Below are 23857 nucleotides of genomic sequence, written 5' to 3'. Positions count from 1 at the left end.
TTTAGAATGAATCTTGTAGTTCAAACTAATCTTCGCAGGCTATTCCATGCAGATCGAGTGGTAATGTGACCATTAGTTAACTAATGTTCCTGCGAGATTTGGAAGATGAGTAGCCAGGATGTTGACCTAAAACGGCTTTGCAGATAAAAACATACCAATGGCTAAGCTCATGTATTTACCAAGGCCAGTTCACTTTGGAGTACAATGTACAGTGAGTGAGCTCTACAATTTGTAATGAAACTTATAGCTCCATGGTACAAGCATATGAAGACAATGGGCAGATGCATTCATGTATAGCAAATCTCAGTCAAGAACGTTGCTTCTGTATGTAATTGGGAGAGATGGTCATCAATTAAAAATAATTTGTATGAGCACTACTTCAATTTGCTCACCAGTAGTAACAATCCACTGATTTGACTATCTATTCTAGACCAGGCAGGAGTCGGCAACCTTTTTGACATGGAGTGCCTGTTTGAAATATAGTTGTAACTAGTGTGCCTCAACAATATTCCATGCATCGTAATTTTTTTCCTCAATCAGGTCTTTTTAATGATAATTTTTACATTATTACATCATTAGTTATTAACAATATTATTATGATGGTTGTATCAACCCTAAATCTGAGTTGGGGCGGGGGTGCAATGCAGACAAACCGTTTTGCTTTACTGAGCTCCGTTATCTGGGGGCTGTAGTTGGTCACTTTAAGCTGCACACCGGAGCATCTTTTAATCCAGCTGTTTGCTGTTCTGATATTTTCTGACATTTCGTTGATGCGTCGCTCGACACTTCAAGCTGACATGGGGATATCTTTTATCCTTAATTTGATTGTCTCTTTGTTTGGCAAGCCTTCAAACAACATCTGAGCTACAGAGAAAAGCCTCCTTGATATACTCGACTTACAAAAAAGAACCTGGGAGGATTTCAACAAGATAAATGCGACAACAGTGCAAAATATTTCACTATAATATTTCAAAGTAACTAAATTTTTTATTTTTTTTAATGCCCCCTGTGCCAATGAAAATGTCCCTGCCTGCCTATGCAGGCACGCGTGCCTAGGGTTGCCTACCCCTGATCTAGACAATAAAATTGGTCAGCAATAGGTACATATTTAAAATGCTTACTAAAAGAGCAGTCCGTATAAGCTTAGACGCATAAAATATTCACAAGTACAGAACATAATGCATAGTATATTTTAATGTTAGTTTTTAAATACATTTCAGTTCTGAAACAATCCAGTGGACATCTCGGCAACTACCTGTTTTGAGTATGCCAGCATGAAATCATAGGTACTGCTATATTACCTTGCTGTTTCCTGGCTGCACATGTAATGCTACTTTGCTAGCTTATATCTAGCATGACATCCATACACATCAAGGTCAATTTGAGAGGAAAAACACTAACTGGGAACTTTTTCTGGAAAGATTTTTTTTCATCTCGATATAGCCTTCAGGTGCATGACTCAACTCTACAAACAAAAAAACTAAAGGGTGTCACTCAATTTTGACATCCCTCGGGGTTAGAAGGGCCGTCCTGTGACTAGTCGGTCTTCATCTTCTCCTCCTCCTCTTCAGCAGACTGGTAGTGCCGGTACTCTGGCTTGAGCTCCCAGGAGCTCCTGTGGGCTCCCTTGGTGTTGTAGACCCCGAGCTCTCTCATGATGTCCTTCAAGTAAGTCTTAACGGGATGGACGAAGAGGACATGTATGAGATATACACAAGAGTACAGGGGCGTCATTTTGGTATGGCAAGGTATGGCACTCGCCATACCTTGGCAAATAAAAGATTTAAAATAATATATATATATTTTTTATTACAATTTCTTTATGTTGATTTAGAATTCGAATGTCAACATTATGAACGAAGCTTCGAACTATTCGGTACAGCCCTAGCATGTTTTGATATGGTTAATTATCTCAGTTTTACTAAGTGACTTTTACTATGCCACACAAAAAGGAAAATGGACATAGACGTTTTTTAATCAAAGGGCAGCAGAGACAAGTAATACAGGGACACAGGTAAGGTCTTACAATGGCTTAGTGATTATAACAGTGCAGTTCAGCATTCAGTAACCCATACTTTTTGTGAATGTGTTTTTGATACTACATTCTGTTGAACACACACCTCAAAACCGTACCTAAGGAAAATTGGCTCAATTGCAAGAAAAATAATAGACAGTTATGATATTACATTTTGCATAATTTGTATGCAAAATATTGTGGTTCCCTGCTTTAGTCTGTTGACACATTTCTATTAAAAAAATGCTTGTGTAGTCCTGTGTCATACCTAAATGTCATATAAGTGAATTGTATAGAAACAACTCACAAAGTGACTATTGCGCAACGGATTTGACCAAAAAAATCCCCCCTTCACCCCCCACCCTCCCTAATTGCCATACCTTGGCTTTTACTGAAATGACGCCACTGCAAGAGTACAAAGATTACACTTGACTCTTAAATCTACAAGAATTATCACTGTCTGATAAATTGTGATACCATAGTATAGTTACAGTAAATAGAAAATAAGACCACTCACAATTGACCTATCAAGCCATGCACCTTCTTGTTCCTTCAATCAATGTGATCAAGAAAGGAGGGTGGGGCTTGAGATGGGTCAATTAGATCTTGATGATCTTGGGTGCTGAATCCTCAATATAGTAAATCATAAAGAAGAGACCAGGACAGCGCTCCAATTTGCCACACAGACGTTTGGGACAAGATGCCCTTCACAGTGTGTTCTGGCAATCTCGATTCTGCAGAAGGATTGCCAGAATACACGATGAAGGGCATCTTACCCAAAAAGTCCATGTGACGTGAACGTGCATGCTTACTGAGTCTTTTGCCAAAAGAGATTAAGTTGTCTAAATATCAAGGAATGTGGTATAGAATGGCCACGATATCAGGATGTAGAATTGCTAAGACATTAGAAGTCACCCACCGATATTACCTTTAAGGAATGGATGGAATTAATGTTTCGGACAGCATCATATGAAAGGGTGACGTATAGTTGTGTAACGGAGGTCTGTGAGTATATCCACAGTCACGGTAAAACAAGTGTGTTGAGAAGTGACTGTGGCAGTAAGCAGGCTGCGAGTTAAACTCACTTCCCCATAACAGGGTTAATAGACAGATAGATACGGTACCCAGAAGTGAATTCACCTCTTAGTGCAGCGGTCTATGTCGTCGCCCGAGGAGCGGGAGACCAGAGTTCGACTCTCCCTCGGGCATCAGCATTTAATACACAACGCAGATACAATCTGTCACAGTTGCAGGGAGAGAGGATATTTTTGCTGAGGTGTGGGATCACTTTTTCTAACTGAAAGGCCTGATGACTAATTAAAGCTCTGTTTCTGTAATATAGATGATTACTGTGAGAATTAGGCTCTGATCTGATGGTACCTGTGTTTTATTTGTATTATAAATAAAATAAAAAAGATGTTATGTCCGTTTTTGTTATGTTTGTGGTTTATTCATTTGCTGTCATATCACGAATGCTATTACTCATATCGGTAAGTGTGGTAGTGGTAATGGGGAGATGTGGCATGGACTTTTGTTTGTCTATATGGTGGGGTGGGGGGGGGGAAGCAAATCTGTAAATTGTCTGATGGCATGTGCCGTAAAATAACTGAAATAAATAATGTAAGATTTGTGCAAAAACATCAATAAAAAAACAAAAAAAAACAGTCAAATTGGAGTGCCGTCCTGGTCTCCATAGTTACAGTAAACAAATGAGACCATTGCCACATCAATTGGTAGCCTAATTCTCATTAGGTCACATTTCCCATAAACCCTGTTTCATGTTGTAAGGGAGATGTTGCCATTTGTTACGGCTTCCTGCATGGGATTTATTTGTAAGAAGTCACAAGGGTGAACAGCCCATGTTAATCATTAACATGGAGTTATTTTCCTTGATTAAGCGAGTTTTGTTTGGAAAGGCTTCCTTTGTGCTGTAATGCTGCTCCTGCATGCTGTGGATCTGGCCCGGTGGCACTCAATATACCAGTAACTAGAGGATCTGGCCCGGTGGCACTCAATATACCAGTAACTAGAGGATCTGGCCCGGTGGCACTCAATATACCAGTAACTAGAGGCCCGTTGGCACTCAATATACCAGTAACTAGAGGATCTGGCCAGGTGGCACTCAATATACCAGTAACTAGAGGATCTGGCCAGGTGGCACTCAATATACCAGTAACTAGAGGATCTGGCCCGTTGGCACTCAATATACCAGTAACTAGAGGCCCGTTGGCACTCAATATACCAGTAACTAGAGGCCCGTTGGCACTCAATATACCAGTAACTAGAGGATCTGGCCCGTTGGCACTCAATATACCAGTAACTAGAGGATCTGGCCAGGTGCCACTCAATATACCAGTAACTAGAGGATCTGGCCCGTTGGCACTCAATATACCAGTAACTAGAGGATCTGGCCAGGTGGCACTCAATATACCAGTAACTAGAGGATCTGGCCCGTTGGCACTCAATATACCAGTAACTAGAGGATCTGGCCAGGTGGCACTCAATATACCAGTAACTAGAGGATCTGGCCAGGTGGCACTCAATATACCAGTAACTAGAGGATCTGGCCCGTTGGCACTCAATATACCAGTAACTAGAGGATCTGGCCCGTTGGCACTCAATATACCAGTAACTAGAGGATCTGGCCAGGTGGCACTCAATATACCAGTAACTAGAGGATCTGGCCGGGTGGCACTCTTATTCCGTACAGCATGGTACACTGGTCTAATACACTATAAATATCCACTTCCATACATCATGGTACACTGGTCTAATACACTATAAATATCCACTTCCATACATCATGGTACACTGGTCTAATACACTATAAATATCCACTTCCATACATCATGGTACACTGGTCTAATACACTATAAATATCCACTTCCATACATCATGGTACACTGGTCTAATACACTATAAATATCCACTTCCGTACAGCATGGTACACTGGTCTGTAATGTATACTGTACACAGTATATATATACCCATCCTGGGCTCTGCCTCGCCACCCTGCGCCATTTTAGCAGATCTGTGCGTCCCGCCAACAGCAGAAAGGAAGGCCAACTATATAGCAGTCTATTGGACAGGGCTGTGCATGGTGCATCTATCCGAGTAGTGTAGTTGAAGGTGTACACGGGTACAGGTAGTTACACACAATCCACCCAACCACCACCCAAACTCCAAATAATCTATAGTAGAATGTGGGGTTACAGTAAACTATGCACTCCTGTTCAACCGACACTACTGGTCCTACTCTCACATGACCAACAGGTGTCTCTGTTGGGTTAGAATTCAAACTAAACAACCCCCGAACAAAGTACCTGGCGGTTCACAAGTTAACCAGTGGTGACGTTTGAGCAATCAGGTTAGTTCTCGTTGTTTGAGAGTTAGCCAAGCACTTTGGGGGGAGAGTAATGATGCGGAGTGGAGCGCGTTGTGGCGTTTAACTCCTACTCTCTCAGCCCCCGGTTATGCAATCAGATGCAATCAGGAGGGAGCGGAGGACCTCGAGGTCTCGTCAGCACCTACACACTGCTGCTTCTCTGCATGCTGGAATTCATCCACGGCACTGTATTGATCCATCCGGTGTTCCGGTGCGTGTGCGCGTGCACAATGAGCCAAAACATGTGTTTGAGAATAAGCATATGCGTCACACAGTGGGCGATTTGGTCAAATTTAACAAAGGTGGATAGGTAAAGGTAGGCAGGTTAAAAAAAATTAAAAATTAAAAAAAAAAAAATAATAAAATGTATATACCCCCCCCCCCCCATATTTGACTGTGTGTGAGTGTGTACTTGTTTAACTATACTTGTGAGAACACTATTGACAAACCGCTTTTAATGGGCAAAAACGATGATTATTGTGTTAAAGATCCAGTAGGCTACAGTGATTCAGTGACAAATTGCTTCTTGTGGAATGTTAAGGTCATGAGTATAATTCTTTCAGTGTCAGTCAGATCAGATGCATTATTTTATTTGATCAGTTTTAGAGCACAGCCAACTCTCGGTATGTTGAGGGGGCGCGTTCTACTGTTCATTGAATAATTTATTAACAAAGGGTATAGTATGTTGATGTAACATTGCCGAAAATGTTAGAACTTGTTGTGAAAATGACGAAAGCTCTTTGATGTATATCCCCCTGCGTATGAACAAAATCATTACATTTTTTTTATCCAATCTGCTTCCTCGAAGATATTATACAATAAGCAATTTATGAATGAATTAAAACATCATTGTACTGGATCTTTAATGTCAGGGTAAGGGGCTAGGGAATTAATGTAAGTCCATACACAACATTAAATAAAAGCCTGTGTGTGTGTGTGTGTGTGTGTGTGTGTGTGTGTGTGTGTGTGTGTGTGTGTGTGTGTGTGTGTGTGTGTGTGTGTGTGTGTGTGTGTGTGTGTGTGTGTGTGTGTGTGTGTGTGTGTGTGTGTGTGTGTGTGTGTGTGTGTGTCCCTCGCACCACTGGTTGCTTGGTGATGTCTACCAGGTCCTTGATGTTATAGTACTGGTGCTTCTCGAAGGCAGAGAAGAGCATGTCAACGACCACCTGACGTTCCGCACGCACCATCCTCCCCTCAGTCTTCTTTTTCTTCTCATATTCTAGCTGAAAACACACATAAATATAATGGTTTACAGAATGCTTAGTAACCATTTTGTCTTCCAACATGGGAGGACAAATGTGCATTATATGTGCAAGGCAACTGTTGCTATGTGTTGATATGAGAAATATATCAACAAAAATGTTCTCATTAGGCTACTCCTGGATCTTGTAAACAAGTCAGTAATATCGTGCTTTTCCAGTGTGTGACCTACTCTACCACAGCACAGAAATGAGGTGAAATGAGCTTTTCTTTCAAAAGTGGTTACCCGTGGTTACAGGCAGCCATGCAGGAACAAAGAGTACTACACAAACATTCCATGCAAGGCTTCTATTCTTTATCACGTCATTTATACAAAAGTACCAAAAAGGGGAGCTCCCGTAGCTCACCGCATATCTCGGCGCTATTTCTGCGTCGGGGAAAACCGCGCTCGTCACGGATCTGGGGGACACGAGTTCGATTCCCGGGCCCGCCGTATTTTCTCAGAGTGTCTTCCCCTGCTCTACATCCCATTTCAACCTGTTTCTGTCGGTCATGCTTGACCAGAAAAGCGATAAACGCTAAAAAAAAAAGTAAAAAAAAAAAAAAAGTACCAAAAATATTTTTCCAACAAAGATGATAGAATAAACTTTAAAAGTTTGTTTGCACCAAGTACTGGGCTACTGACGTCCACCGCACTTTTAGGCTTTTCTCGCTTGTTAACTCATTGGTGGCCAATAACAAGTAAACTCGTTATTGCCCGCCAACACTTGAGCACCAATAACGAGTAAACTCGTTTTTGGATCCTTTGATCTTTTTCTTTTGATCCCCGTTCTAAACGATCATCCGGATAACTAGCCGCCCCTGGCTCATTTGCCTACATTGGAATTGCAATGACGATCGAATCTCACCAGGTGGCAGTATCGCCTACCTTTTGAACTCTGATAGAAAGGGATCAGTATAGACAATGAATGAACTGGACTATCAAGACTCGCTCTGAGGGGGAGGAGCTCTTGCAAAGCAATCGCTAGCAGACCTGCTCGCCTCAAAACCTATAGTTTCCCGTAAACACGTGTAATTACATATAAACGAGTAATCGTGATCGCCGATGGGATCATTGGAATTATTCTTTTTGGAGTAACTCCTGGCTAAGGTAAGGAGCCCCTATGTCTATTTTACCGAACCTGAAACATGTTTCTGTAACGATCACAGTGTCTTACTTTACCGGACCAAAACCAAGCGTTTTCTAAAGAAGACACATGTGCACATGGTATATATGATTTGAGAGTATATGGGGTGTCAGGGGATCAACCAGAACGATTTGGGCTTATTGCATATAACGCGTTTTATCTTGCAATCTATGGAAAAAGACTGGATTACTTTGGAAATTGGAGATGTTTAGCGTGTAATAAACTACAGTGTGTAGAAACAAACTATTTTTTACATGTTGGACTAGAAATAGTGTGTCAAATGAGCCATACTATTGTCTCCATAGCTATAATATAGAATATTCAATAGCTCCGCAAAGATCGTGAAATATTGTGAAAATGGTCAAGAAAAGCTGGTGCTATAGTCAGTGCAAATGGGGAAAGGGGCATGGCCGTCAATGAGTTAATATTGTTTATAAAAAAATTATTTTCAGTTTTATATAAACAAGAGCAAACACACACACAAATAAGAGGAAAAGGTAGAGACAAAACAACAACGTTGTCTGCCAGTGTGACTTAACTCAAAGCGATACACAATGTGTTATATAGCCATGTGTTAAAGAGTACGGCTAAAACATATACAGTATACAGGGATGAGTCTCTGTGCAGAATACAATTATTTGTCCTTCAGATAGTCAATGAATGGACTCCATATATCTGAAAACCTATTGTGCTCTTTAGATCTGTAGAAGCGGATCCTCTCCATCTGTATGATTATGATCATTGCGTTGAGCCATTTCTGGAAGCACAGGGGTGTAGGTGATTTCCAATCGGTTAGAATAATTTTCTTGGTTTGATTGATTGATTGATTGAAAACCTTTTTATTTTTTTTAGGTTTATCTTTTTTTTTTTTTTTTTTTTACTTTGACCAGTCACCTGGTTCTTTTAGCGTTTATCGCTTTTTCTTCGCATTCATACTTGGTCAAGTTCGACCGACAGAAGCAGGCTGAAAGGGTTCAGATGGGGGGGAAAGACACTCTGGGAAAGGCACGGCTGCCGTCCGGGATTCGAACGCGCTCAGCCCCAGATCCGCGCGAGCGCGGTTGTCCACGGCGCTGAAATAGCACTCGCGGTACGTGGTGAGCTACTGGAGCTCCCCTGGTTTATCTTTTTTTATTGGAAGAATTAGTACATATTTATAAATTTCAGTTATCCAAATTATACAACTTCCATTTCCTTCCCCATTCCTATCCCCTAATCCCACCCATCCCACCCAGTGAGGGCGACGACAAACATACATGTAAAAATAAGAAAAAAAAAATAAAAAAAAAATAAAGAAATTTAAATAATTAAACATAAGTACAGATGTGGCAGACAAAGCTACGCAAAAAGAAATGAAGAAAAATTCAAAGAAAACAAAAAGAGAAAAAAAAAATTATATTATATTATATATATATATATATATATATATATATATATATATATATATATATATATATATATATATATATATATATATATAATAGGAAAGACCGTAATAATAATATATAATATAAGTGATACTCTCCATTTTAGTAGCGTGATTTCCAGATGGTAAAACAAATAAAATGGAAAGTAAATTTAACACCCTTAGCAGACCACCACAATGCCATCTCCCCAGCCAGGGCTAGCAGTGTCAGGAAGGTAGATAGGGGGAGGAGGGGGGTCATGGGGTCCCAAGTTTGGAAGGAGTCATATGGGTTTTGAAATGAGATAGGAAGGGCTGCCATGTTTTGTGGAAGGTATCTGTGTGGCCTTGTGTTGTAAATCTGATTTTCTCTATATGTATAAGAGACATGACATCCCTCATCCAGTGTAAGTGTGAAGGGGGAGTGGCTGCCTTCCAGTTGAATAGGATGAGGCGTCTGGCAATGAGTGAGGCAAAGGCCATGGCATTGGATTGCCCAATAGATATTGCAGCGTTCTCCGGTGTCAGACCAAATAGTGCAATAAGAGGGCATGGGTCAATATTCATAAAAAATATGTCTGAATAAGATTTAAAAATGGAAGTCCAGAAAGGGGCCAGTACTGGACAATGCCAAAACATATGAATAAGTGAGCCAGGGGCTTGGTGGCACCGGTCGCATGTGGGATCCATGCCAGGATTTATCTTCGCCAGTCTAGTCTTTGACCAATATAGACGGTGGAGGAGCTTGAACTGTATCAGTGAATGGCGGGCACATATTGAAGAAGAGTGTATTCGGGCAAGAGCGTTTTCCCATTCTTTGTCTGTAAATTGATGATTTAGATCGGACTCCCAGTTTTGTCTTATAGCCAATACTGAGGAGGGTAGGGATAGGGATATGATGTTATATAGTTTAGATATTGAGCCTTTGATTACAATCTTCACCTCCAAGATGCGATCGATCACGGTTTTTGGAGGTGTATGGGGGAACTGGGCAAATTTGCTCTTAACAAAATCACGTATCTGTAGATATCTGAAAAAATTTGTTTTTGGTAAGTTAAACTTTAGGGACAGTTGTGTGAAAGACATAAATGAACTGTCTTGGTACAAATCATAAATGTTCAGAATGCCATTCTTAAACCAGTTGCTGAAGGTTTCATCCACCATAGAGGGAGGGAAAAGGAAGTTTTTGTGGACAGGTGACATGGCGTGGAGACCAAAGTGTTTTCTGAACTGGGACCAGATCCGGAGGGAGTGTTGTACTAAGAGGTTGTTGGTGTACTGGGCGGTTGTGACTGGGAGCGAAGAGCAAACTAAGGATTGCAAAGATGTTCTAGAACAAGATGCCCTTTCCATGTCCACCCATGCCGGTACCCACTGACAGAGTCCGTAATGGGAATGACTCCAATAGAGAATGCTGTGAATATTTGCAGCCCAATAGTAGACCAAGAAATTGGGTAGTGCGAAGCCTCCCTGCGATTTAGGCTTCTGGAGGGCCATTTTATTTATTTCGGACTGGGCGTTTATTCCAAATAAAATCTGATATTGCCTTGTCGAGGGCTTTGAAAAATGACTTTGGAATGAAGGTTGGAATATTTTGAAATAAGTACAGAAATTTCGGTAATGTGTTCATTTTCACAGTGTTCACTCTGCCAACAAGTGATAAAGGAAGTGATGACCATCTGATAAAATCCTGCTTGGTGCGCTCCAGTAGAGGGGTGAAGTTGGACGCTATGAGATTAGAATGTTTATGTGTTATCGTTATGCCAAGGTAACGGAAGCTGCTTGGGGAAAGCTTGAAGGGGAACCTAGAGGGGGGGATATTTCTAGCTAAGGAGTTTATGGGGAAAAATTCACTCTTGTTTAAGTTTAATTTATAGCCAGAAAATACACCAAACTCTCACCAAAATATCCGCGATATACAGCAGGACATCGTCTGCATATAGCGAGATTCTTTGTTCCTGTCCATTTCTAATGATGCCTTGGACATGGCGGTCCATGCGAAAGGTAATAGCTAGTGGCTCGATCGCTAGCGCAAATAGTAGCAAATAGTAGGGAGAGAGGGCAACCCTGTCTTGTACCGCGTTGTAGGGGGAAATATTCCGAAGTCACATCATTTGTTCGAACTGATGCCACTGGAGAGGAGTATAAAAGTTTGACCCAGGACACAAATTTCTCGCCGAAACCGAATTTCTGCAGAGTATAGAATAAGTAGTCCCATTCAACCCGGTCAAAAGCCTTCTCTGCGTCTAGCGCAACAACGACCTCTGCAACGGGAGACTCAGTGGAAGAGTAAATTATATTCATAAGGCGCCGCAGGTTGAAAAAAGCCATTCTATCCTTCACAAAACCAGACTGATCTGGATGGATAATACTTGGTATAACAGATTCCAGTCGTCGAGCGAGTACCTTTGCCAAGATCTTTGCTTCATTGTTGAGGAGAGAAATAGGACGATATGAGCCAGTGTCTTTCGGGTCCTTATCTTTTTTTAAGAGCAGGGATATTGAGGCTTGGTAGAGAGTCGGAGGAAGAGAGCAGGATTGAAATGATTCCTCAAACATTGAAGCCATAATGGGACATAACTGGGTGGAATATTTTTTTAAGAATTCCACTGGGAACCCTGTCTGGGCCTGGGCTTTTCCCACTCTGCATCATAGTTAAAGCCTGTTGAATTTCATCAGCGCTAATGGGCTCTTCCAAAAGCGCCATTGAATCATTGTCTAGGACTGGTATATCCAAATCTGTGAAAAAACTATTCATGAGAGAGGGGTCTTTAGGGGAATCAGAGGTATATAGTGAAGAATAAAATGTTTTGAATTGACAATTTATTTCCAATGGGTCCGTATAGATCTCTCCAGTGGCAGAGTTAATTTGCGTGATCAAGTTCTGAGCGGTGCAGTGTTTTAGCTGTAGTGCCAGCACTTTACTAGGTTTGTCACCAAATTCAAAAAAGGACTGGCGTGATTTGAGTAGAAGCTGCTCAGCATGACTGGTGGAGAGGAGGTTAAATTCCGTCTGTAGAGTCACTCTTTCATTATAAAGTGAAGGTGTCGGAGAGACTGAATATGAATAATCCAATTTAAGAATTTGGTCTGAAAGTTCAGCGCGTCTGCTGTTGTGCAGTTTATTACGTCGAGCACAGTTAGAAATAATTTCTCCACGGAGAAAATATTTAAGAGCTTCCAAAATGATGGACATAGACATGCCAGGGGTAGAATTGACCTCAATAAAAAATTTGATCTTAGTGGACAGGAACACCGAGAATGAGTCCTCAGATAGCAATAGTGGATTATGTCTCCACGGCCTGAATGATGGACATTTGTCCGGGAAGGCTAGCTCTAAGATTATTGCTGCATGGTCTGAAATAACAATGCTATCGTAAGAGCAGGAACGCACTTGAGATAGAAATGTGTTGTCGATAAACAAATATGTATGATGAACTGGTGAAAAGAAAGAGTACTGTTTGGCGGTGGGGTGAAGGAAGCGCCAGACATCTGAAATACCGTATTGCTTCAGGAAGGACACTATGGCTCTAGCAGTCTGAGATTGTGGAGCTGGATTAGATGATGATCGATCTAAGGCTGGGTTAAGAGCAGTGGTGCGTTATTGAAATCATCTGGGGTGACACGCACCACGTGCACGCGCGCTCCCGGCGCGTGCGCGCGCTCCCGCGAATGCGCATTTAATGTCCCCTCGCTTGGGCACAGACTAAAGACAGTGCCTAATTGCCTCTACGAATGGAATGTAACACGTCTTCACAACAAGGTTAGGTGTGAATGTGTCTGAGAACGTATTTAACACACCTGACGACCGGAGCTATTGATATGCAAATAGCGAGTGAGGTCCCACACCGTGCTACCCCGTCCCATGAACAACGCATGCCTGGTTAAGAGCACAATTAAAGTCACCTCCCATAATCAGTTGATTAGAGTTCAGGTCGGGGAGTGAAGAGATAAGTTTATTGATGAAATGCGTGTCACCAAAATTGGGAGCATATACGTTGACTAGGACTACCTTTGTGGAATAGAGAGTTCCTGAAACTATAATGAATCTGCCATTAGGGTCAGAGATCACATCAGATGGAGTAAACTAAAGGGTGTGTTTTTGTTAATCAGAATGGCTGTTCCTCTGGCTTTTCTCTGAAAACCAGAGTGGAACACTTGACCTACCCAAGCTCTGTGTATTCAACGGTGATCTACTCGCCGGAGGTAAGTTTCTTGCAGAAACGAGATGCCAACCCCAAGCTGCTGTAAGTGAGTAAGGATCCTAGTACGTTTCAAGGGGTTATTTACACCCTTCACATTCCAACTAATTATGTTAGTATTGCCCCCTGACCCCTTATTAGGATTAAACACTGGCATAAGAAAGTGAACAAATATTCATGACATTTGAGATGGCAGAGTGGTGGTCCAGGGTGCTTACAATTAAAGATGAGAAAAAGTCATAAGAATAGAAACAAAAAACAATAAACAAAAATAGACAAATATTCACTGTGAATATTAGCAATGAAAAACAAACAAACATAGAACGCCCTCTCACGTCCCCGTGGGGCGTGACTACTCACAGCCATAGTAACACTGACTGTGCCTAGCATTACAGCTAACCTTGTGCACCCTGTGCTCTAAAACTTTATTAACAGATTGCAGAATGGGTACAATACAGTACGGCTCAATACAAACAATTGTTAAGAGGATGCAGACCAGAAAAATACTCTCGTCTTGTTTACATCAGGGTCCCCCATTTTCAATTCATTTTTTTTGTATCTACTTTTTCTCCCCATTTTCTATTTTTCTCCCGTCCCCAATTTCGTATTGTCCAATTCTACCCTCCCCTGTCTCGAACGCTGTTAGGCCATGCCTCCCACAAGCCGGCTGCAATGTGGACAAAGCCTTGCATCACGTGTCCCCTCCGGTACTGGAGGAGGCAGCTGTCGCATCTTTTCACCTGCACAGCGAGATCTCTCAGCGGCGAGGGTCTGCGTGGGAGGGACACGCCGCTTCCTGATTCTACTGCGCAGGCGCACCAACCGACCTGTAGGAGACGCTGTCCACAACGTCCGATCCCCACCCCCTAATACTGCCAATTGTATTAGTATGAACGACCAGCCAAGCTGGTAGCAACGCTGAGAGCTGCGCCACCTAGCCGCCCCCATTTTCAATTCATCAAGACATTTATGACATACATGACATACAGATATACAGTACTATTTCATCACGACATTTGTGACATACAAGACATATACACAATATACTGTTTAACTCTTTCACTGCCAACAACGTGTATATACGTTATTGGGCGCAAGCGGTTAACACTTTGAGTGCCACGCAATTCGGTTATAATTACCCTTAGAATGCCAGCCTTCTAGTCGTTTCCATGGTCCTTGCACTATGTTTGCGAAGCTGTGTGTGTTCTGTATTATAGCTGTAGAGACACGGTGTGGCTCATTTTGACAAACATGACTTGTAGTCCAACATGGGAATAATATTTTGTTTCCACACGCTGTAGTTTGTAGTTTATTACACGCTAAACATCGCGCATTTCCAAGATTAGTATTTTTTTCATATATCGCGAGATAAAACGTGTTATGTGCAATAAGCCCAAACCGTTCTGGCTGATCCACTGAAACCCAGAATACTCCCAAATCAAAAGGTATATGACATGTATATATATACCATCACAAAATCATCAAGGGGGGGGGGTCGTTTTAACTCAAAACTCTGATTGTGTTTGCCGACCATGTTTTTCATCCGGTGAAACACAGGACTGTGATAGTTAGAAAAACACGTTTCAGATTCGGTAAAATAGACATAGAATGTACCTTACCATAGCCGGAAGGTATTCCAATAAGAATAATTCCAAGTGATCGCATCGCCATCGCGATTACCAGTGTATATGTCTATACACGTTTCGATGGTCAAATACGCTTATGCAACGGAATTCCGGGGCGAAAGTGGCTCGGGAGGTAGAGCAGTCGTCTGGCAATCCAGAGGTTCCCGGTTTGATTCCCACTCCTCCCGGGCAACTTGTCGAAGGGTCCTTGAGCAAGACACTTAAGCCCTAATTGCTCCCGATGAGCAGGTTGGCACCTTGCATGGTTGCCTCTGCCGTCGGTGTGCGAATGTGTGAGTGAATGGGTAAAATGTGAGGAACAAATTGTAAAGCGCTTTGGATAAAAGCGCTATATAAATGCAGCCATTTACCATTTTTATTTACCATTCTGAGGCGAGCACTGTGCATTTCTGTCCCAGCAGAAGGAGGGGCCACTAACCTAGGAGAAAATGAAAGTGAAGCTGACCATCAACCCCCAAGCCATTGCAGTTCAGACACGGACGATACCGCCACCTGGTGATAGTCGATCAGAATGCAGTTCTAATGTGTGGGGACGTGCCTAAATGATTGCTGCCGGCAGGTCTGTAGAGCGGGGATCAAAGTAAAAAGATCAAACGATCAAAAAACGTATTATCTCGTTTTTGGCACTGAACGGTTGGTGCCCAAAAACGTAATATGTTGTCTTTAGCACTGAATGTGTTAAGGGCCATTCACGTATATGTCACGGACCCGTATGTTGACGTTAAAAGGCATACTGGGACACCAAGGGTGCAGTACCGGCCATATCCTGCTAGTAGGCAGTATCGAGAGTGCAGTAAACCCTGTTCCAGACCGGGTGTTACGTTTAAACCGCTCCAGGTGCAGTTTTCTAGTACAGGGAAGCCGAGGGCTTCACTCGATCGCATTGAATCATTTTCGGGACAATCGATGGATATGTTGTGCTGGATTATGTCGTGGACCAGATGGACATCAGATGGACCAGATGGTGATCAAACAATTGGAATATTCTTTTTGGAATACCCCTGACCACAGGTAAGGGCTATCTGACGTCAATTTCAGCTTGATCCAACAATGTTTTCATACCGATCAGTGTTAATTTTGGCAGCTATTTTCATTTTAGTTTTAGTCTTAGTCATGTGTCAAATGCTCCTTTTTCGTTTTATCATATTTAGTCATCTTCATTTATTTTTCGTTTAGTCAGTTTTAGTAAACGACAGGTCTGAGCATTTTAGTCTTCGTTTAGTCTCGATTTAGTCTTAAAAAATGTGTAATTTAAAATTTAAAAATTTAATTTTTTAAAAATGTAAACGTTTTTTTGTTTAGTCTCGCCACTCAGTTACAGCCGCACTACCAAACGGTTAACCCTTTCACTGCGACAATACACAGAAGGTTAACCCTTTACTATCACACTACCAATGGTAACCATATGAGGTGTGGTCAGGAATACAAAAAAAAATTCACGCTCGGCTTCATCAATCTGTGCGAGACACAGGCTTATTCAATGTAAGATTGTACATCGGCTACATATATCCAAACTCAAACTGTCAAATTTTCCCTGAGGTTAGTCCTACTTGTAACAGATGCAAACAAGCCCCGGCCGGTCTGTATCACACATTTTGGTTATGTACTAGCCTAGCAGACTTCTGGTCGTCCAAATTTAAGCTCTACTCAGACCTGGCAGGTCGGGTACTGGAACCATGTAATTTCCTGTTATTTTTTTGGTGTTCTTTCCGAGGATTTACATCTACCAAAAGCACAACTGAACTGTATCGCTTATTCCTCCCTTCTAGCAAGACGTCTCATTCTTATGAACTGGAAAAACGAACATCCTCCCTCATTTGGCAGGTGGATTTGTGATGTAATGTATCATCTAAAAGTTGAAAAGATAAAATATACATTGCGGGGATCAAGTGGAAAATTGTATGTGGTGTGGCAACCCTTTATCTCTTATGTGGAACGGTTGACTACGTCTCTCACCTCCTGAAACAAGGACACTGTATAGGAACGACTCTGTAACATGAAGTGCTCTGAGAACTTTTTATTTTATCTTTTTTTTTCTATTCTATTATTATTATTATTATTATTATTATTATTATTATTATTATTATTTTGTTTTAGTTTTTTATATATATATTTTTTGGTGTTTTGTTCCGTTTTCTTTCTGTTTTGTTTATATGTGTATGTATGTCACGTCCGTAGTGTCTACTGTAATGTCTAAAAAACTAATAAAAATATCAAATATAAAAATATATATACGTGTTAAAGAGCCCTCTGCAACTTTACATCTGTCACATAATGGAGAAAGAGATGGATACATTATGTGTAGTTTGGTCTTTGTCTATGGATGACTTTAAATTGAATCAGTTTGTACCTAGCATTGATCGAGCAAGTTTGGATTCTAGACAAACCTTCATTCCAAGTGTTCTCAGACACATCGAGATTCAGCTCAGTGGACCAGGCATCTCTCAGATGGTTAGTGGACATAGAGCTCAGTCAGGGTTCCCACGCTTGCCGTGAATTTTTTTTCCATGCTACCTCCTGATTTTCCAGGTACCATATTAAGTGATGATCTATAGGCCCCTGAAGCTTTCCGCCCCCATCCGCGCCCCCCTCCACTCACACACACACAACCCCCTAGGCCTAGGACACCTGACTACTTACTTGATTTAAAAGATGTGCCAGTCAAGTCTACATTGTAAATGCTTAGAGATTATGTCTTATTGATAATATCAATGCATGAAATAATGCAACAAGCTGTAGATGAACAACAATTTATTGAACTGGAACTTTGAAACACATGAGCACTGGGATTGATATGTTCTCTCTTCCACTCCTCTCCTATCTCATCCTGTCCTCTTCTCTCCACACCTCCCCTCGTGTCCGCTCCCGTCTTCTCTTCCTACTCTTCTCAACTCCTCTCCACTATTCTCCCTTTTCCTCTGTCATCCTCTACTCTCTTATCCTCTTCTTTTCCTCCTCTTTCATCTTTGCCCCTCTTCTCTTCCTCCTCCCTCTTTCCTTTATTATTAGTCTTATTAGATTATGAGTCTTACATAGAAGGGGTAGTATGCCTACTCTTACTCTGTAAAATCTTTTGTAAATCAAACTAATGAACATAAAAGGGAAAACATAAGGCTGGTTCCCCTGTGGTTCCTCAGTACAGCAACCCCACTAGTAAGCTTAGCTTAACAGTACAGATGTATAGAATCAGTCTAGGCATGATCAATGATTTTTTTTGTCTCACCCCAAATGTTCCTATTTAGTAGTATAATCTTTTTTAAGAAAAAAAACAAAATCACAAAATGGCTAAAAGTAGATATAAGAATGAATGTTACAGGCGAGCTCCCGTAGCTCACAGCATATCTCGGCGCTATTTCTGCGTCGGGGAAAACCGTGCTCGTCACGGATCTGGGGGACACGAGTTCGATTCCCGGACCCGCCGTCATTTCTCAGAATGTCTTCCCCTGCTCTACATCCCATTTCAACCTGTTTCTGTCGGTCATGCTTGACCAGAAAAGCGATAAACGCTAAAAAATAAAGTTTAAAAAAAAAAGAATGAATGTTACAAAATGTATCAAGACTAGACTATTCATGTCAACTAGTATAGAAGTAATGTCACAGCCTAATGTGAAAATGTATTGGTAGTTAGCTAGCAATGCAAGCTAGCCAAACACTAGCTAGTAGCTAGTTAGTTAGCAAACTGAATGTTGGCTAGCAAGATTGCACTCCATGTGCTTGCATCATTAACACACATTGGATGCCACGGACGCTTTTTATCATTAGTTCATGCCGACCTTTGAGTGCCCCCGACGCTATATAGTGTCTATTTGCCGTTTTTTTTTTTTATTTATTGGCGGTTTGAATTCATATTTCATCAATCGAGCCTTGGGTTAGTGCTGCAGAGTCTCTCTGAGCTCAATTGGGAAGATACCGCCCCCTATCGTCTCTCCCTGTGTAACTGCACCCCATTACTTTAGACCAGTGGTTCTCAAACTGTGGTACGCATACCACTAGTGGTACTTGGTGGTACTGCTGGTGGTACTTGAAAACATTTACATTTTACTATTTTTTAAACATAACATCAAATTAGACACACAGGCATTAAGGGTGTGTTCACATCTGAAAGTCCAGGGATAGTCCGGACTTTCTAATTTGTTTACAAATTAGATCCGCACCAAATGTGAAAATGATACATTGTTTAATTTTGGTCTGCGTTCACACAACCCTGTTTGGTGCGGATCTAATTTGTAAACAAAGGACATGCTGTCGCCAAGTCGTTCATCTATTGGACTATAGCACTCACAAACGTAAACAGTTGCCGACAGCGTCTCTTGTGATAAAGCAGAGAGATACTGTCATTACGAGCGTGGCGCAAGTCGACTAGAGAGTAGAGATATAGAGAGAGAGCGAGAGCGAGAGAGAGAGAGAGGACGAGAGAGACTGTCCGCGCGCGGCGCCAGTCTAGAGAGACAGAGAGAGGAAGAGAGAGAGGGAGAGAGAGAGAGAGAGAGAGAGAGAGAGAGAGAGAGAGAGAGAGAGAGAGAGAGAGAGAGAGAGAGAGAGAGAGAGAGAGAGAGAGAGAGAGAGAGAGAGAGAGACCTTTCCTTCCTGCGTAAGCTGTCAACTACTAGCAGGCGCAGCTCGAGATGCGTTGTTGTTAGTTTGTTAGAGCTGGTCCACGCTGCTATTATGAAAAATTATGTAAGCTTTTTTTTTCTTTATCTGAGAAAATGTCCGCGAATGTCCTCCTCACGCAGGTTGGGGGGGTCCGCGCGCGGCGCGAGTCTAGAGTAGAGAGAGAGAGAGGAAGAGAGAGACTGCGTCTAGAGAGGAGAGAGAGAGAGGGAGGAAGAGAGAGACTGTCGCGTGCGGCGCCAGTCTAGAGAGGAGTAGGCTACTTTGCTTCCTGGATTAGGTACTATAGTTCGATTGAAACTAACCGAGTCCCAACTTTTCAAGAGGACCATGGTTCGGTTGTTTGGTCCTCATTATAGTTCGGTTTGCGTTCATACCTGTACAAACCAAACGGACTATCGATCTAAAGGGACCATGGTCCACTTAAAGGGACCATGGTCCACTTAAAGTGGACCAAACAGGGTAGGTGTGAACGCTAATGTTGACAGGACCTTCATGGAAATGTTTTATTCTTGTTTTATTGTGTCAGTTCTCACATTCGCTTTTGTAAGTTGGTACGGGTCACTTGCCCTCAAAGATATATTGCAGGGCATCGTTGCAGCCACCGCCTTAAATGACCTGTCTGATGTGTATAAGGTCAGAACATTGAGGAAAGCCCACTCAGAAAGAAAGAAAGACATTGTATTTGTCCATGGACAGGCTCGTGAAATATCCCAGTGTGTCGTACATCGCCACCTGCTGGTTGATGGTGGACAGTGACAAAATACTGTTCTCTTCTCCGACAGTGGAGGCATTCAAGTTAAAAGGATGCACCCTGTTGTGTCATACCGACGTGATATTCAGTTAGACCTGAGAGTCTAAATGCTGATTCTCAGTTAGACCTGAGAGTCTAAAGACTGTGATATTCAGTTAGACCTGAGAGTCGAAATGCTATGATTCTCAGTTAGGCCTGAGAGTCTAAAGGCTGTGATACTCATATATTTTAATTAAACACATGTCTTTAGTTTCCCCACATATGGATGTGTTTTGCATTCATTCTCCATCACTTACTAAATGAATCATTCTACATCTAGGAGGTGGACAATAATTCATTTAGTAAGTGATGGAGAATTTCTATATTCCATCTACATTGCCCAAAAGGTTGCTTCACCACCCTAAGAAGCAGGTGATATGGAATATATACCGTAGCTTGAAAGTGAGGAGGTACATTGACGTGTTTCATTATTCTCTGTCAAGTCACTTCAGATCAGTGTTGCTTTGTTGACGATAAAAAGATAAAGATGAGCCGACCAGGGGTGGCTGGGTGGCGCAGCGGAGATTGCGCTCGTCACCAATGCAAGAGACTCCGGTATCGAATCCCAGTCTCAGCATTGCCTTCGGCTTGGGCCGGCCGTCGTACTCATAGATATATATGGTCGTACTGGCTCATTTGGCAGAGTCAGCGGGTGGAAGTCGATGGGTGGGGATTAGACTATGTGGACAGCGACTTCTACAGGTCGGTTGGGGGACGCCTGCACAGCAGAGACAGGAAATGGCGGGGGTAGTGTGAGCCTCCCACGCGTTACACCTCGCCAATGAGAGTCCGCGCTGGCAAGTGAAAAGATGTGACAGGCTGCCTCCTCGTGTGCCGGAGGGAACACGTGATGCAAGGCTTCTATCCTCTCTACAACCGACCAGTGGGGGGCATAGTTGAGCGACGTTCAAGACAGGGGAGGGAAGAATTGTATACACGAAATTGGGATGGGAGAAAAAAATTTAAATAAGGAGAAAAAGTGGATAAAAAAAAATAAAGATGAACCGACCAATGTGTAATTATAAGATGTCATATGCATGGACGATAAACACAACAGAGCGACAGGAATTATTCTGACCACAGGAAATGGCTCTCCTGTTACCATGGCAAGAGCCCAGGCTGACGAGGGATTAAATGAGAAGTATGATTATGCCGTCATGGGTGTCGTCATTGTCACTGCACATCACTTCTGATCTGATCAGAAAGGTCTTTATTGCCAAGTAGTTTTCACATACAAGGAATTTGCTTTGGACGTTATCGGTGCGACATTAGCGGACAGACATTAACAGACAGATAATACAATAAAGAGGTGGAGTAAAATTAAATTAAATATGAGCTAAGTTAAGCACAATAGAATAGAATATAATTATGAAATAAAAATATAGGCCAGGGCTGTACAACTGTAAATAAGAGGTTGCATAAAATTATATGGGATGTAAACTAAATTAAATATAGCACAATAGAATATAGTACAATTATAAGTAAAAAATTAAATAGGAATAGGCCAGGGCTGTACAACTGGGCAGATGTGGTCAATTATATACACTAATTAGAATAAAGTAACAATACAGTGGGCAAGTATATAGTCCAGTAAGGGTGTGTTAATGTAACACAGTGGGGGGGTGTCAGTGAGGTGAGGGTCCTAAGCCTTGTTGATGAGGCTCACTGCAGAGGGGACGAAACTATCCTTGTGGCGTGAGGTTTTGGCCCTGATGGACCGCAGCCTCCTGCCAAAGGGGAGTGACTCAGGTTTGAGATACGCAGGAGCGTAACTACAGGAAGGGGGGGGGGTTCAGTTGCACTCGGGCCCTTGTTGACGAGAGGCCCAAAGAGAAGACCCTCCCAAGAGTGAATAGGCCTTTTTTTGTTAACGTCATCTTGTAGGTAAAACTCTCCTTCTGGAGTCAAACGGCGTGTGCATCTTTTGAGGAGCAATTCCAGGGACATTCTGGATGCAAGCTCACGTACAAACATGTCGTCAAGACGCTGTCCCTGGAGACTTATGAAACCAAATTGGGTGCGGATCCCAAAACATCCTCATAGTGTAGAGTCAGCAAACATTTTCTATAGTGCCCCCCCCCCCCCCCACACACACACACACACACACACACTAAGATAGGATAGAATAAGATAGATATTCCTTTATTGATCCCCTTGGGGAAATTCGGGCCATAACAGCATGGGGGAAGGGGGAGGGGAGGTATGGGCAGGATAATAGTAGAAAGACTTAAATAATATAGGCAATACAATTATAATAAAAAAAGAAACAGTGTAAACTATATAATTAACTCTGAACATAAGAATATGAGAAAGTAAACAGTGTAATTAATCAAAGGTGCAGATGAGGGTCTGTATGCCCTATCAGTTATATTATATGTTACAATAAAGAATTAGAATCTGAATATATACTATGAGTAAAGTAAGGTAAACAGTATAAGGTGCAGTATACACAAAGTACCCAAACTGGCATGATATATGTTATACATTGTAGTCCGTGCAGGTTTGGTGGTAAGAGTCACACACACTACATGCAGTGGCTAGGGTTTGAAGACTCATAGTCATAACAGTCAGTCATAAGGACTGAAACTAAGGCCCCCTTTCAAATTCTCTCATGTATGTCCTATAGCTTCACTGTAGTTTATGCACATAAAAGGGGCACATTACCATAACGTTATGAGACATTTTCCCAAGGTGCCTAGTGCCTACGTTAAAATCAACCTTGCCACTGCAATATTGCATTCACAGAAAAGTGTACAATTTTATTTTATTTATTTATTTTTACTTATGATTCACACAATTTAAACTGCATTGAAAATCTAAATTGCACATCTGGCTGAGTGTGATGGGATGGGATGATGGTCTGTTGGCAGATGATCAAATTTGACATGGGTTGTTCAGCAGGGTTGGGTTCCGCCCTGTGACAACCTTTATTATAGGCTATATTAAATATTGATATATAATAGAACTCTTTGGTGACAACAGTCAAACATGCCCTGATGCAGTTAATGACATGGAGTGGTTGGACCCATAACAATTGACCTACCTGAAAACAACAATTGTGATTGTAGTAACAAGAAAAGAGTGTGGGTTGATTATAGGTCAATTACCCACGCCACTGACACATGCCTTCTCTATTTGAATGACCACATCAAACAAGAGGTGGACGCAGGCAAATACTGCGGCATGGTCATGCTGGACCTTCAAAAGGCTCTCGACACTGTCAATCACTTCATTCTGATTGACAAGCTAAAAGCAATTGGTTTTGATAGTTCATCAGTGAGCTGGATGCAATCCTACCTGGAAGGGAGAGAACAGATGGTGGTGGTAAACGATACACTACATCCTAGGATGGCTTAGAGTAGACGACAGAGTACAGCAGCTTGCAATGGGCCTGGTCTACAAGATACATTA

General features: G+C 41.9%; 1 protein-coding gene across 1 annotated transcript; it reads right to left on the bottom strand.

Moving 5' to 3' along the window:
* Positions 1–1241: 1241 nt before the first annotated feature.
* LOC311233801 (general transcription factor IIF subunit 2-like) lies at positions 1242–13759 on the bottom strand (the record flags this gene model as incomplete). Its single annotated transcript, XM_084320825.1, has 3 exons — positions 1242–1674; positions 6479–6622; positions 13754–13759. The coding sequence occupies 3 exons, from the start codon at positions 13757–13759 to the stop codon at positions 1537–1539; spliced, it is 288 nt and encodes a 95-aa protein (XP_084176951.1). The 3' UTR covers positions 1242–1536.
* Positions 13760–23857: the final 10098 nt, after the last annotated feature.

Source organism: Notolepis coatsorum (genome assembly GCF_963971535.1).
Source record: "Notolepis coatsorum genome assembly, chromosome: 1".
NCBI lineage: Eukaryota > Metazoa > Chordata > Actinopteri > Aulopiformes > Paralepididae > Notolepis > Notolepis coatsorum.
Note: the sequence above shows the minus strand (reverse complement) of the source record. Positions and strands in the feature narration are given on the sequence as shown.